The sequence below is a fragment of the Zeugodacus cucurbitae genome, chromosome 5 (assembly GCF_028554725.1).
Source record: "Zeugodacus cucurbitae isolate PBARC_wt_2022May chromosome 5, idZeuCucr1.2, whole genome shotgun sequence".
Lineage (NCBI taxonomy): Eukaryota > Metazoa > Arthropoda > Insecta > Diptera > Tephritidae > Zeugodacus > Zeugodacus cucurbitae.
In genome coordinates, this window is record NC_071670.1 from 14,265,269 (window position 1) to 14,281,472 (window position 16,204).

The 16,204-nt window shown below is 41.6% G+C and overlaps 2 protein-coding genes across 2 annotated transcripts; both read left to right on the forward strand.

Annotated features, from left to right (window-relative positions):
• Nucleotides 1-11,136: 11,136 nt before the first annotated feature.
• Nucleotides 11,137-12,448, forward strand: LOC128922314 (uncharacterized). The gene is made up of 3 exons (XM_054232354.1): nt 11,137-12,099; nt 12,162-12,329; nt 12,392-12,448. Exons 1-3 carry the CDS (start codon nt 11,137-11,139, stop codon nt 12,446-12,448), a joined length of 1,188 nt encoding a protein of 395 aa, XP_054088329.1.
• Nucleotides 12,449-13,040: 592 nt separating this feature from the next.
• Nucleotides 13,041-15,373, forward strand: LOC114805208 (gustatory receptor 68a-like). Its single transcript, XM_029045817.2, has 3 exons — nt 13,041-14,552; nt 14,610-14,777; nt 14,838-15,373. The coding sequence occupies exons 1-3, from the start codon at nt 13,602-13,604 to the stop codon at nt 14,892-14,894; spliced, it is 1,176 nt and encodes a 391-aa protein (XP_028901650.2). The 5' UTR covers nt 13,041-13,601; the 3' UTR covers nt 14,895-15,373.
• Nucleotides 15,374-16,204: the final 831 nt, after the last annotated feature.

A 16,204-nucleotide genomic window follows, 5' to 3' on the forward strand; every position in this document is an offset into this window, starting at 1 on the left:
AGGCGAGCTAAAGTGAGAAGGCGAATCCCGCTTCTGCAGTTGTGCGTAGGGTTTGGGACCCACCACATAAAAACGAATAACCAATGAATAGGAAGCAACAGCCTCGGATATGGAACCCCAATTTTGAGGACGACCACAGCAAACGTATTAAGGACCATGATTTAAGGGCATGCACCTGGAATGTCCGGACCCTTAATTGGGAAGGTGCCCCTGCCCAGCTGGTTGATGTCCTCGTAAGAGTAATATCTGACATAACCGTAATCCAAGAAATGCTATGGACGGGACAAGGACGGAAGAAGGTGGGTCCTTGTGACATCTACTACAGCGGCCATACATATGAAGGAGCGCAAAATCAGTGTGGGATTCGTGGTGGGAGAGACTACGTCTTCGAGTCCTGGCATTCAGTCCGGTAGATGAACGGTGGTGAACGCCCCGGCGGAAGAGAAGGACGAAGTGATCAAAGATACGCTGCCCCCGCCACGATGTCAAAATCGTACTTACCGATTTCAACGCTAGGGTGGTTAAAGAGGATCCATCAAGCTACTTGGCTGACTCTCGATCGAATCACTCGCAAACAGATCGATCATGTTGTGATAGATGGACGACATGTCTCCAGTGTTTTTGATGTGCGTACGCTTCGTGGTCCCAACATCGACTCGGACCACTATCTTGTAGCAGCTAGTGTATCTTGTAGCCTCTGTGTAGGAAAGCGCACACGTCAACAAACACAAGGAAGGTTCGAAATCGAGAAGCTGCAATCACATCCGACAGCTGAACGATTTTCTACTCGACTTGCACTCCTACTCTCTGAGAGCATTCATCAGCATCTCGGTATAAGGGAACTGTGGGATGGCAAATCAAACTCTTTACGTATAGCTGCAACCGAAACCATTGGCTTTCGGAAAATTCAAAAAAACTACTGGTATGATGAGGATTGTCGTCTCGCAGTGGACAGAAAATAGATTGCATTCCTCGCAATGTTGCGATCGACCGCAACACGAGCGGGATGGGAAAGATACCGAGAGCTGAAGAGGAAAGCGAGACGCAATTGCTGACAAAAAAAGAAAGAGGCCGAAATGCGTGAGTATGAAGAGCTTGACAAGCTGGCCGACAGGGGTAATGCTCGAAAATTTTACGAAAAGATCCGGCGACTAACTGAAGGTTTTAAGACCGGAGCACACTCCTGTAGGACCCCCAGAGGTGATCTAATTGTTGATGACCAGAGTATACTGAGTTTGTGGAGGGAACACTTCTATCCAACTATCGTGGGATAAGCGTCTTTAACATTGCTTATCTATAAACAAGTACTCAGACCGATATGGTGCTATGCTGCACAACTCTGGGGATGTACTAACGCAAATAATAAGAAAGTCATCCAACAATTCCAAAATAAAATACTAAGGCTTATTGCCAAAGCGCCTTGGTATTGTAGATGTGCTGATATAGAGCGTGATCTAAACGTAAACTCAGTTAACGCTGAAATATTAAAAATTGCAGCAACACATGAAGCCAGGTTGCTAAAGCATTGTAACGAAGAAGTAGTCATGTTAACATCTAGAGATGGACCACCAAGACGACTCAAACGCGTAAAACTCACCGATCTTTTAAATTAGCCAATACTCTCAGAGTATTTTTGTAATTTTGTAATAATTTATATCATACTCAAGTTGCTTGTTAGTTTTTCTTTTGTAAATATTTTAGAACTAGTTGCAATGTAAAATAAACAATAAAAAAATTGCTTATAAGGTTCTATCGAGCGTATTGTGTGAAAGACTAAAGCCCACCGTCAACAAACTGATTGGACCTTATCAGTGTGGCTTTAGACCTGAAAAGTCCATCATGGGCCACATATTCACCATGCGCCAAATCTTGGAGAAGACCCGTGAAAAGAGGATCGACACACACCATCTATTTGTCGACTTTAAAGCTTCTTTCGACAGCACGAAAAGGAGCTACCTTTATTCCGCGATTTCTGAATTTGGTATCTCCGGAAAACTAATACCGCTGTGTAAGCTTACGTTGAGCAACATCAAAAGCTCCGTCAGGATCGGGAAGGACCTCTTCGAGCCCTTCGATACCAAACGAGGTTTCAGACAAGGTGACTCGCTATCGTGTGGCTTCTTTAAGTAGATGCTGGAAACAATAGTTCGAGCCGTAGAGCTAAACAGAGAAGGTACAATTTTTTATAAGAGTGTACAGCTACTGTCGTAAGCCGATGATATCATTGGAAACAACACCCGCGCCGTTAGTTCTGCTTTTTCCCGCCTAGATAGGAAGCGAAGCGAATGGGTCTGGTGGTGAATTAGTACAAGACGAAATATCTCCTGTCATCAAACAAACAGTCAGCGCACTCGTGTCTTGGCTCCCACGTCACTGTTGACAGTCATAACTTTGAAGTTGTAGATAATTTCGTATACCTAGGCACCAGCATCAACGCTGAGAATAATGTCCACCTTGAAATCCAACGCAGAATCACTCTTGCCAACAGATGCTGCTATGGACTGAGTAGGCAATTGAAAAGTAAAGTCCTCTCTCGACGAACAAAAACTAAACTCTAGAATTCCCTTATCATTTCCGTCCTAATTTATGGTGGAGAAGCGTGGACGATGTCAACATCCGATGAGAAGATTTATGGTCCCTTAAACATTGGCTCTGAAAGTTTTCGATGCAGTACCCGCTGGTGGAAGCCGAGGAAGAGGAAGACCTCCACTCCGATGGAAGGACCAGGTGGAGAAGGACCTGTCTTCACTTGGTATTACCAATTATCGCCAAACTGTCAAAAGGAGAGATGCGTGGCGCGCTGTTTTGGACTCGGCTATAAACGGTGTCTACGCCAGTAAAGAAGAAGAAGAAGGTCGACAAATCGCTCTCAAAGACCACAACGGCTATTTTTATATCAATTTGCTGCACAATTACAAATACAACGTATTGAAGTGTCGGCTCAAAATTTGTTCACACTCGAAATGCGTTTTCATATAGCGGTAAGACTTCAATATTTCTAAGTTTACTGACCTATCTAAATTTATTTTATTCTCATCAATAGATTTGCACAGTAGTCGTGACGAATTTGGTGATTCTACTGCAGATTTTAAACTCCTAAAATATATATGAAATTAAGAATAATTTTATCATCCACAGACGGCACCCTGTTAAAAGAATGTGTTAACTAAAGCTTTCCCAAACACTTTCCGTAAGAGGTTTAATATTTCACTGACAATTTGTATTAAGTTGACCGATGTTAAATTTCTTGAACAATTTACTTTTTTCGATTTATTTCCTCTCGAATAATTGAAATTTAAATTTTTTTCTAGAAAGTTTGTAACTCTTTTGAAATATTTTGCTATGCCATACTTTATGTACAATTTACTTCAGCTTTTGTTTTTCGGGAAGTAGCAACCCTACTCTAAAGTACATTTAAACTAAGAAAACCTTGACCTTTTGACTCTCCTCCACGTTTTAACAAGCTGCTAAACGAAAGTTTTCAATATTCGGTTTCACCCTAACATAGCGCCACCTTACAAGTTTCAAGGAGTTATTTCGTTTAGCCAAACCCTTTGACATCAACGTCTCCATCAGGAACGCTGCTTTGAAATTTAATCCACTTTAATTGATGTGTCATTATCTCATGCCAATCAATAATGCAAGAGGTCATCAATTCGACTGTCACACCTCATAAATTACACAACCACTCACTTATTATTCTGGTTCACCATTCACACGAAGTCACCGCAGCGACACAACCATAGCGTAATGGAGAAACATTTGCAAGCTTGGTTGCGCATTTGCTTATTCTTTGGCATCTACTTGAACGCCACAAAGTGCACGGATCGCGACGAAGACAGGGATGCACGCGCTTACTGGCTACAACGCGGCTACTTTTCACTGCTGTCCGTCGGCAGTTGCGCTGTGTTCGTCTGCAGCATCCATTGGTTCACGTACCCGGCGGGATTTGAGCTCAACTGGGTAGTAGCAACTATACTTTTCGTTTCACGTTTCGTCACGAACGCTTTGATTTTAATGGAAGCGATGTATAAGCAACAACAACACGCTGACTTCTTGAAGATGTTGCAGACGATTGAGGAGTCATTGTGGTTGCGACTTAAATGGCGCGTTCCGAGCATGATGCTGCTGAGGCAAATAAAACGTTCGCTAAAATATCACCTGGCATTATCTGCGCTCGGCATTTTGCCTTTCATGCTGTCCTCTTTGGCATTAATGGAATATAGTGGTTACTTCTGGCATGGTCTGTGGTTCATATGCAGCATACGTGTGCGCACCCTACAGCTGCTCGTCTATCTGCGCATTTTACGGCACTACCTAAGCGGTTTGTGTGAGCTATTGCAACAGCTGGTGGCCTATCGTATGACACCGCAGTTCCGCTTGTTGGACTTTGATTATGGTCAGCTCGGTACACTGCGGCAACTACGGGCCATCAAAGAGACTTATATGATGCTCTACGAGACCTTCACTTTGCTGAATGACTTTGCTGGTTGGTCACTCTACGGTATTATTTTTACATATGTACTGGATCTGAGCTCGAATTACTACTGGCTCCTACAAAGATTTGACAATTCTCAGGACCGTCCCTATTATTACTTGCGTGATCTCTTGTGGCTTATTCCCGTCACCGCATTGGTTTTCGATCTGTGTTATCTGTGTGATAATTGCAGACAAATGGTATACACATATTTGTGTATTACATGCAATGAAACTGAAATCTAGTATACTTATAGGGTGGTATTGTGGCTCAATTGTTAAGCCAACTTATATCCTTGAGCACGAAAAGAGTAACGCGTCCATATCAATTAGTTTTGCACCAGTTCACCATGCAATTGCAGCTGCAGCGTATCGAGGTAACAGCGCGAACGTTCTTTACACTGGATTTCGGCTTCTTGATGTCGGTGCGCCTGTATGTATGCTACAAAATTACCTAAAAATACTAAAAATTAAATTTAATTCCTAGATTTGCACCGCCATGGCCTTGCATTTGGTAATACTTCTACAGTTTTGAAGAAATCGCTACAAAATAGACAGAAATTATATCAATAAATGTGAAAAGGCAAATCTCTAAGCCAGAAATGTTATTTATAATACAATCTAAGTTACTTCATTTGGAATGTGCCACAGCGATGATGTGACCTAAATCATAGAATAAACATCAACTTAAACTACATATTTTCAATCACATTGTCAAGCAACCTTTCTCTCTTGTTTGAATTACTCAGATTAAGTAGTTGCTACGAGGAACCACATGCTAGAAATTTACGAATAAGACAAGGAGCCTTTTTATAAGCTCACTAAGCTCACTCGGCGGTAAACTAAACTCGAATTCATTACCTTCATTCACAACTTTTAATTCAAAAGAACTGTAATTAATATGCAGGACGAACTTTTTCACTCTCTTACGATATATTTTAATTTGCTCAGTCAATGCAAAAGTTATAGGATCAAGAAAATAAATTTACTAATTTACACTACACACTAAAAGGTCATCACTTTTTCGATATGTAATATGATTTCGCAACAACCTAAACTTATTTCGTATCAAAAATATAAAGAATATCTTTGAAAGTGAAATGAAAAACAATTTCGTCTAGATATATAGAATAATTGTACTACACATAATTCTGTAATTATTATAGGTGTGTAGTAAATTAATTTATTTTAAATTGTTTTCATTTGTTCTACATTTTCATTTCCTATTCGTAACTGTTCAATCTATTGTTTGCTATCTAACCCTAACTATGACACAATCACTGATTGGAAAATTAATCAATTAACACTGACTTGTAAGTCTATCAATGGTTTAGCATGCAATATCCAGCTAGGGCTCTAGCTAATTTAAACGTGTAATGGAGCGACAGCTGCATGTTTGGTTTCGCTACGCTTCAATTCTAGGCATTCAAACGCAAAACGCGCATAACGTCCAGAACCAGCAAACCACCGGATTATTCAGAGCGCGCACGAAACAAAGAGGCGCATTTCATCACAAATTAAAAACGCTCATCTATCGTCTACAACGCTGCTACAATTATGTCTTACTACTTTGGATAACTGCGGTCTACTTAAATGGCTTATACTGGCGTCGACGCGTTCCCAATGCCATGCTCACCTGGTTGGTGGCGACCATACTCTTCACCGCACAGGCCATCACGAATGTGCTCATCATCGTTGAGACGCTGTGGAAACAGCAAGAACACGAAGCCTTTCTGCTGCTGCTCCAACGCATTGAGTTCGCCTTCAAGCTGCGCCTGTGGCAACCCATCAATCAGCAGCAATTTGTGTTTAGTTTGCGACGTCACTTATACTATTTGCTGGCGACTTCGCTAATTGGCTTCTTACTCTATATGTTAACCACATGCTGGCTACAATATATCGGCTTCTTTTGGTATGGCTTGTGGTTTTCGTTCACTATGCGTGCACGCATTATACAATTGCTGATTTACCTGCGTGTGCTGCAGCATTATATGTGCTGCCTTTCGCAGCAATTACGTCAAATCTTAGCATACCACACGGCGCCCGACAGTCGCATGCTGGATTATGATTCTTCAAAGCTGTTAACGCTCGAGTATTTGCAGGCGGTTAAGGAAATCTACGCGTTGCTCTATGAGGCGTTTCAATTAGTGAATGCATTCGCCGGCTGGTCGCTGTGCAGCATTATAACTTGCTATATGCTGGACATCAGTTGCAATATATATTGGACGCTATTGAGTTTGGAAGGTATTCTGAGGCGTCGGTACTATTATATAGCGGGCATATGGTGGCTTTGTCCCATGATTGCCATGGTGTGGCATATTTGCCGATTGAGTGATGCTTGCAAGCAGTTGGTGAGTCTTTGACTAACGAATAATATATAAGTTAGAATGTAAGTGTTGCCTACCCTTAGGATGAGTAGCATTAACAAAATCAAAATCTCTCTAAATGTCAAATATATTATATTGCGTATTTTAGGATCGCTCACTCGCATATTTAATAAGTAAAATAATCGTTAGCAGTTCTTCAAGATCCATGCAAGGTTATCGTCTGTTGCTGCAACAATTCAGTATGCAACTGCAACTGCAACCTATTGAGGTGTCTGCTAAGGAGATTTTCATTTTAGATATGCCGTTACTCATGTCGGTAAGTCTACGTGTAGACTTTATTGTTAGTAGGGACAAGAATTATATAATAATTATTTGTATTATTTCAGATTTCCATTGCAATTACTGCCTATCTGGTGATAATAAGACAATTTGTGAACTTCTGAGTAGAAAACACATTGATTGCTTTCTGTAAAGATATAAATAAATATGAAAAAAATATGAATAAATATAGCGTTTTTAGACAGCCAAATTAATTACTCAATTGAAATTTTTATTGAGAAACCCTCTTTTGCCTTATATACTGCCGGTAAATGATAGATGAAACGGTATAATTCACATATTTTTTTGTTTAATATAGCAGAATGGAGGATGGGATCATGTGTAGAAGTTCACGCAAGTGAGGAAAGTTTTTGATTGTCATTCACTTGGGAGTGGCCAGAAACGATTCTTCTCCACATGGTTCAAGCAGCTCACGACTTCCGGTTTTAGACCAAGTATCCTCTGGGTAGCCAACAGACATCCGTTTGAAGGCGAGCTAAAGTGAGAAGGCGAAGCCCGCTTATGCGGTTGTGCGTAGGGCTTGGGACCCACCACATAAAAACGAAGTATGAAAAATCTACGAAAGCCTGATTTGCGCCCACGCCCCAACGGAAGAGAAGGACGATGTGACCAATATGCTTTCTATGAGCGCCTAGAACGCACCTATGAGCGCTGCCCCCGCCACGATGTAAAAGTCGTTCTTGGCGATTTTAATGCCAGGGTGGGTAAAGAAGGTGTCTTTGGCACAACAGTCGGAAAAGTCAGCCTCCATGACGAAACATCGCCAAACGGCCTGAGGCTGATCGACTTCGCTGGGGCCCGAAATATGGTCGTCTGTAGTACCAGATTCCAGCATAAGAAAATACATCTACTTGGCTGTCTCCTGATCGAAACACGCGGAATAAAATCGATCACGTTGTGATAGACGGAAGACATGTCTCCTGTGTTTTAGACGTACGTACGCTCCGAGGACCTAATATAGACTCGGACGAACAATTGGTTTTCGGCAACGACAAAAAACAAGCTGGTACGATGAGGAGTGCCGTCTCGCAGCGGAGAGAAAACAGACTGCCTACCTCGCAACGTTGCAAACGACCACAACACGTGCGGGATGGGATAGATACCGAGAGCTGAAGAGGGAAGCGAGACGCATCTGCAGACAAAAAAAGAAAGAAGCCGAAATGCGTGAGTACGAAGAGATTGAGAAGCTGGCAGACAGAGGTAATGCTCGAAAATTTTATGAAAAAATGAAGCGACTTAACGAAGGTTTCAAGACCGGAGCATCCTCATGTAGAGACCAAGGTGGTAGTCTGGTAACCGATGTCCAGGGCATACTGGGATTATGGAGGGAACACTTCTCCGACCTGCTGAATGGCAGTGAGAGTACAACACCAGGAGATGGCGAACCCGATCCCCTAATCGATGACGATGGAACAGATGTTCCATTACCCGACCATGAAGAAATTCGAATAGCAATTACCGCTTGAAGAACAACAAAGCAGCGGGGGCCGATAGACTACCGGCAGAACTATTCAAATACGGCGGCGAAGAACTGATAAGGTGCATGCATCAGCTTCTTTGCAGAATATGGTCGGAAGAAAGCATGCCTGACGATTGGAATCTCAGTGTGCTCTGCCCAATCCATAAAAAGGGAGATCCCACAATCTGCGCCAATTACCGTGGGATCAGCCTCCTAAATATCGCATACAAGGTTCTATCGAGCGTACTATGTGAAAGACTAGTGAAAAGAGGATCGACAAACACCACCTTTTTGTCGATTTTAAAGCTGCTTTCGACAGCACGAAAAGGAGCTGCCTTTACGCCGCGATGTCTGAATTTGGTATCCCCGCAAAACTAATACGGCTGTGTAAGTTGACGTTGAGCAACACCAAAAGCTCCGTCATGATTGGGAAGGACCTCTCCGAGCCGTTCGATACCAAACGAGGTTTCAGACAAGGTGACTCACTATCGTGCGACTTCTTTAACCTGATGCAGGAAAAAAATAAAAGAGCTGCAGAGCTAAACCGAGAAGGTACAATCTTCTACAAGAGTGTACAGCTCCTGGCGTACGCCGATGATATTGATATCATCGGAAGCAACAACCGCGCCGTTTGTTCTGCTTTTTCCCGCATGGATAAGGAGGCGAAGCGAATGGGTCTGGAGGTGAATGAGGACAAGACGAAATATCTCCTGTCATCAAGCAAACAGTCGGCGCATTCGCGTCTTGGCTCCCACGTCACTGTTGACAGTCATAACTTCGAGGTCGTAGATAATTTCGTATACCTGGGAACCAGCATCAACAACACGAACAATGTCAGCCTCGAAATCCAGCGCAGAATAACTCTTACCAACAGGTGCTACTTTGGACTGAGTAGGCAATTGAACAATAAAGTCCTCTCTCGACGAACCAAAATCAAGCTCTACAAGTCGCTTATCATTCCCGTCCTGCTCTACGGTGCAGAAGCTTGGACGATGTCAACATCAGATGAGACGACACTAGGAGTTTTCGAGAGGAAAATTTTGCGCAAGATTTATGGTCCTCAGAACATTGGCAACGGCGAATACCGCAGACGATGGAAGGATGAGCTGTACGAGTTATACGACGACATTGACATAGTTCAGCGAATAAAAAGACAGCGGCTACGCTGGCTAGGTCATGTTGTCCGAATGGACGAAAACACTCCAGCCCTGAAAGTGTTCGATGCAGTACCCGCCGGAGGAAGCCGAGGAAGGGGAAGGCCTCCACTCCGTTGGAGGGACCAGGTGGAGAGCGACCTGGTTAAACTTGGGATCTCCAACTGGCGCCGAACTGCGAAGGAGAGAGAGAGGTGGCGCACTATCGTCGATTCGGCTATAACCGGCTAAACGGTTGCAACGCCAATCACATACATACAATATAGCAGAATTTGTGATTTAAGCTTCACATCACCAACACTGCTACGCTACTTCAAATTTATTATAAATATTATGAAATTAAATACGAATGGAACACCTAGGCGTATGAGTAACTCAATCGCATAGAAATCGGCATATATTAGGCTTCATGTTGAAGTCTGAACAGTAAAAATGCTAAATGTCCCATCAAAGGGGGCATATCCTATTGTCAAAATTAAATGTTTTTAAAGCAATAATATTTTTAGAATATTTTATTTTTTTAATTTTGAAATTTGAATATTCTCTGAAACCAAAAAATTGTAAGTATTAGCAGTTAACAAGAAGAAGAGTTACAACTATTATAATATTTTGGAACCACCCTAGTACTTTTAATTAATTTATATTTGCATTCACACGATATTTCACACTCAACCTGTCTCTTTTTTCTCTTCGAAAAAATTCAAAGATAAATATAATCTTCTTACGGTGGATCTAAAAGGCCTTATAGGTCATATCGACTAACCTCAAAATTGGAAACCTTTCATATCACAATTAAGAAGGAAGCATTTGGTCACTCTTTAGTCAAGGCAGTTACTGGTAGCTTCTCTTCTGAACTCATACCTATGAGTGTGTAACTCCGAGCTGTGTGTAGGAGAGAACAATGATCTGCTTAGCAGGGGCTTGGAAATTCATTAGGCAGATTGGTTAAAAATTGAATGCTTCGAAGTCTGTATTCTGTGAGTTATACTGTGTGGAACAAACTACTGATACTACTGGTTATAGGGTTTTTAAATCTTTTTTGAATATCAGAAGAAACATTACAAGCTGCGTTGTTGTAAAATTGAAAGATTCAATCAATTAACTAATAATCCTTAGATCACATGCAAACACATCTACCGTTATTATCGTCTGCTTTAAGTACACGTGTACGAATAAGAGCGTCAGTTGATTGATTTAAAATGTTTAATCAATCGAACCAACAACAACCGTCTGCAAATATGCACTTCCAATGTGCACGTCTGCACTACAGCTGTCACTGTAATCATTATCTTGATGTCGACGACTCATTGCAAGGTATCTACCAACTTCACTAAGCTGGAGCTAAACTTTTATTTAGTATTCCATCACTAAGTCACGCAAAATGGAACAGCAAATTCGCGCTTGGCTACGCTACTCGCTCGTCTTTGGCTTCTATATGAGCCCAACGCCAGACACCAGCAACAACTCAGCACAGGCAACAAGTCTCTACGCAGCGCTACCGCGGAACGGTTTTAAGTTCTCACTGCAGCGTTTGAAGAAACTCTACCTCTTCGCATTACTGCCCTGGCTCTGTGGGCTCTACGTGAACGGTCTGTCGTCGCGCAAACCAGTACCGGGCACCATGCTCAGCTGGACCGTGGCAACAATGTTCTTTAGCTCGCAAGCGCTCTCGACTATGCTCATGACGGCCGAAGGCATCTGGCGTCAACAGCAGCATGAGACATTCTTGCGTCTACTGCACGAAATCGAGTTCTCATTGCGTCTGCGACTCAGACAGGATATCAGATTGAGTTGGTTTACGTCAAATGTGCGGCAGCTGTTAAGATTTATGCTTTGGCTCTCCATCATGTGTGTGCTGATATTTGTGTATAATTTCATTAAGCTGCAATATATCGGTTACTTTTGGTATTCCATTTGGTTCGCGGTAGCGATGCGTTTACGCTTAATACAGCTGCTGATCTATGTGCGTGTGTTGCGTCATTACTTGGAGTGTCTTTGCTTGAAATTGCAACAGCTGGTTGCATACCGTACGGCGCCTAGCCAACAGTTGTTGGATATTAACTATGAAAGATTACAAAGTCTCGAGTATCTTCGGGCAATTAAGCAAATCTATGATTTGATTTACAAAGCATTTGAGCTGCTCAATGAGTTTGCCGGCTGGTCGCTCTTCAGCATCATTTTCAGTTACATGTTGGACTATGGCTGTACGCTATACTTGGCGCTACTCAGCTGGGAGGGTTATCTCGAACGTCGCAATTATTATGTGGCGTGCTTTTGGTGGCTGTTGCCCATGACAATTACCATCTGGCATCTCTGCTATTTGTGCCATAATTGCAAGCAATTGGTGAGTTAGCAAAGGAAACTCCATATTTTCTTCATTCAGCTCTCTCATTTGCATACATTCAGGATCGCTTGATCGCAAGCTTGCTAGCCCGCATAATTATTGTGAGTTCCACACAGTCCATGTGCGCTTATCGCATATTCCTACAACAATTCTCTACACAACTGCAGCTGCAGTGTATCGAGGTGACGGCAAGAAATTTCTTTACACTGAATTTACGTCTGATTACGTCGGTAAGCCTGGAGGTATACTTCAATTAAACATCTGTATCTTGTTTAATAGAATTTCTTTGTAGATTTGCACATACACAGCGGCCTATTTAGTGATAATTATACAATTTTTAAATATTTAAAATATTAAGCTTGGAAATGTGGTAAAAATAATACTATCTTTGTTATATCAACTCTCCGTTCACAACAACTACAACTACAACGCATTGAAGTTACGGCACAGCATTTCTTTGTTTTGGAGATACGTTTTCTAACGACGGTGAGCCTGGATGTATGCTTTTGTCAAGTAGTGTATGTTTTCTTTTCAGATCATCACGGCAGTAGCAATGAATTTGGTGATACTGATACTATTTTTTAAATTTCTAAAGTTAAACGATATTATTGACTAAAGTTGTATTTATTAGTGAATATTGTTAAATAAATGATTGTCATTGTGCCAGTGCTCTCGCTCAGTGTCATCATCGAGCTTATTTTGTACGTACACTACTTATTTGCTGACACCGCTGCAAGTTGCCAAATGAAATGTAAATAAAGTCCGAGCTCGGTAATTTAAAGTTGGAAATAGCTCGTTTAGAATGACGAATTAGGGATCCACACTCGAACTAAGCCGAGATAAGTTTGGTAATAAGCTTTTACTACAACTGTGAACATAAGAAACCTCTTACAAAAACTCACAGAAATCTTCGCAACGTTCGAAGGGAGTATGTACTTTTGAGAAATGCTTTACAGGACTGTATTTAAGGTATTAAATGTAAGGATTTGTAAAATATTAGCTAATTAGTGGTCACTAGGGTCTTATCTGTCGCTAAGCCAAAACCTAAATTATGATTTTTATCAAGTAGGAAACACGATCGTCGATGTTATGGTATGGATTTTCGAAGTATAATCATGTCAGCGGTAATGTCGGGTCTACTAAGCATCTGTTTGGATTGTCTTATACTTTTAAGGTAGCGAGTCCTTGCTTATGATGTGTTGCATATGATGGTATTATCTAATTATACAGTTAGCTCACATCAGAGCAACTGCCGCCGTTGTCGATTAAAATTAGGACATTTGTTTTGTTCAATACTCGTAGCTAAAGAGCCAACGAACTTTCAACCGCTATGCCACTAGCAAGCACACTTTTCATAATCCTTCCACCTCAACTCATTAATTATCATCGATATCTTAAGATTAAAGATTTACCCTGCCAATCATTGAACACGCCAAAAAATAATTTATAGACTAAATTACCTTCAAATGTTTAGTTAGTTTATTAAAGAAAATCAACCTGAAATGGAGCAAAAATTGCGCGCTTGGCTACGCTACTCGCTCGTTTTCGGACTCTACATGAGTCCAACGCAGAGAACACAGTATATAAACAGAGGGGCCACATCCCGCAAGCGTCTTGCATGGGTTGGACATAGTCAAATACTACAACCACAACATTTGAAGATAATTTACATGTACTTGCTATTGATGGGGCTCTGTGCAATCTATGTGAGAGCACTTGCCTCAAGTAAACCCGTACCGGGTTTAGCTAGTGATGCAGTCACCACTATACGAGCGTTAACGAGTTTAGTCATTGTGGCCGAGGGCCTTTGGCGTCAACAACAACATGAAACATTCCTGAGATTACTGCATGATATTGAATTCTCACTGAAATTGCGACTGAGAGGGGACATCAAATTTGATAGTTTGCCGTCACGTGTGCGTTGGCTCTTGAAATACCTACTTTGGCTATCGCTGATATGCTTCGTCATGGCTGTGTATAATTTTAGCCAACTACAATATTTGGGTCGTTATTGGTACTCCATTGGGTATAGCATTATCATTCGTTTCCGTATCATACAGTTGTGTGTTTATGTGTGTGTGTTGCGAAACTACTTGGAGTGCCTTTGTATGAAATTACAACAGCTTGTAGCATATCGTACGGCGCCAAACCAACAGCTTTTGGATATTAACTATGAAAACCTACAAAGTCTCGAATATCTTCGGGCAATTAAGCATATCTACGATTTGCTCTACAAAGCATTTGAGCAACTCAACGAATTCGCTGGCTGGTCTCTCTTTGCCATAATAACCTGTTATATTTTGGACTATTGTTGTGTGGTCAACTGGGTGTTGCTCAGCTGGGAGGGATATCTAGAAAGTTGCAGCTATTATATACCAGGCTTTTGGTGGCTTCTACCTATAACCGCTATAATATGGCACATTTGTTATTTGTGTCATAATTGCAAGCAATTGGTAAGCACAAAATAAACATGATCTATCTGCTCAACCACCTTCTATGCATACTTTTAGGATCGTTTGTTGGCCACAAACTTGAGCCGTATAATAATAACGAGTTCCTCCCAATCGAAGTGCTCTTACCACATTTTTCTACAGCAATTCTGCACACAATTAGAGCTGCAGTGCATCGATGTGACCGCAAAAAGTTTCTTTATATTAGATTTGCGTTTACTAATGTCGGTGAGCCGTGATGTATACTTTGGAAAAATACCCCTTAATAACTATTCGTCTTGCTTACAGGTTTTCGCATCTGTGACCTCTTATATGGTGATATTGATACAATTTTTATATATTTAAACTAGCTGACCCCGCAGACGTTGTCCTGCTCGAAATTTTTTGTTTTGAAAAGAAAACAAAGTGGAATTTATATTGTGTTGAATATATTCATTTCCGACTTTCAATGTAACGCAGCTGTTTGTTAAGCAATTTTTGTTTTCTGTTCCGGTGCGTAAATGTACAGAGATGATGGTTTTCCAACTCATATATCACATTGATCGATGGCTGCGTCACAATCAGTCGGGTTCAATTACACAGTTTCGGCGCATGAAGATTGCGAAGCATAGTAAGACTATGTTGTCACGTACCGCCACAAATACGATGACTTGAGACATGATTTCGAAATAACAGTAAGGGTTTGTAAATAATCGCCTGATAACAGGAGCATTACGCCAGCAAAGCCACGATTATTATCCCACAGAACTTCCATTGTTCGGTCGAGTGCTTCTAGCGAATTGAACTCATTTTATACTATCAGTTTACAATTCTTCAACACTTTAGCTAAGGTATGATTCCATTGTTGAGTGTTTGCTGCTCTTCAATAGCAGTCTTGAACTGATACCTGGCGGTCTCCGTAATAAGATAGCCTTTCTTGCGTAGCGTAATAAAGAAAAGTCAGGGAAGTCCGGTCCTCCCTTAATAAAGCCGGAAGGAAAAGATTGTTCCAAAAAAAGATCAGCGTATGCCACGGGCGCTAAGACAGTAAGCACGAAGACAGGAGCTAAGCCTGGTCTGAATGCTACGGCTGGCACCAGTGCTGGAACTACAACCAAGTCAAGTTTCAGCACAAAAAAAAAAACAACAAAGGCAGCCGGAGTCGAAGCCAACCAGAGGCAGAAGGCAAAGGAAGAGGCCAAGAGTGTGGTTGCTGGTGCATCGGTCAGAGAATGGCCTGCCTTTAAGGTGGAAGAACCATCGAAGGCGAAGTATGCAGAGAGAAAACGCGCTGCATACATTCTACGAAGGGCGCACCTACATCCACTAACAAAGGAGGAGCTCACAAAAGAGCTCCAGGAAGCCTTGGAGTGTGCAAAAGCGGTTTTACCCAACTTTAGCTTGGAACCGCCAGTAATTGCAACAAAAAGTCGAAGGTCAGCTGAAGAGTCTAAGCCATCAGATAAGCGGCCGAAAAAAAGGGTGAGATGCCCAACAGATCTTTTGCGGATGTGGCCCGGAACCGCATTATCATTGGTTTTCTGGATGAGGGAGATCCAGAAGGCAGAGCCAAATCGTTCTCAATTTTAAGATATTTGTGCATTCAATGCATTATTATTCATAAAAATACGGTTATACATATAAGCTTTCAGCTAAAATTTTAATTCACACTTGTA

Coding starts and splice junctions, on each gene's coding strand:
- LOC114805208 (XM_029045817.2), top strand. CDS start 13,602: ATGGAGCAAAAATTGCGCGCTTGGCTACGCTACTCGCTCGTTTTCGGA. Junction 14,553..14,609: donor GTCATAATTGCAAGCAATTG/GTAAGCACAAAA, acceptor GCATACTTTTAG/GATCGTTTGTTGGCCACAAA. Junction 14,778..14,837: donor ATTTGCGTTTACTAATGTCG/GTGAGCCGTGAT, acceptor TCTTGCTTACAG/GTTTTCGCATCTGTGACCTC.
- LOC128922314 (XM_054232354.1), top strand. CDS start 11,137: ATGGAACAGCAAATTCGCGCTTGGCTACGCTACTCGCTCGTCTTTGGC. Junction 12,100..12,161: donor GCCATAATTGCAAGCAATTG/GTGAGTTAGCAA, acceptor GCATACATTCAG/GATCGCTTGATCGCAAGCTT. Junction 12,330..12,391: donor ATTTACGTCTGATTACGTCG/GTAAGCCTGGAG, acceptor ATTTCTTTGTAG/ATTTGCACATACACAGCGGC.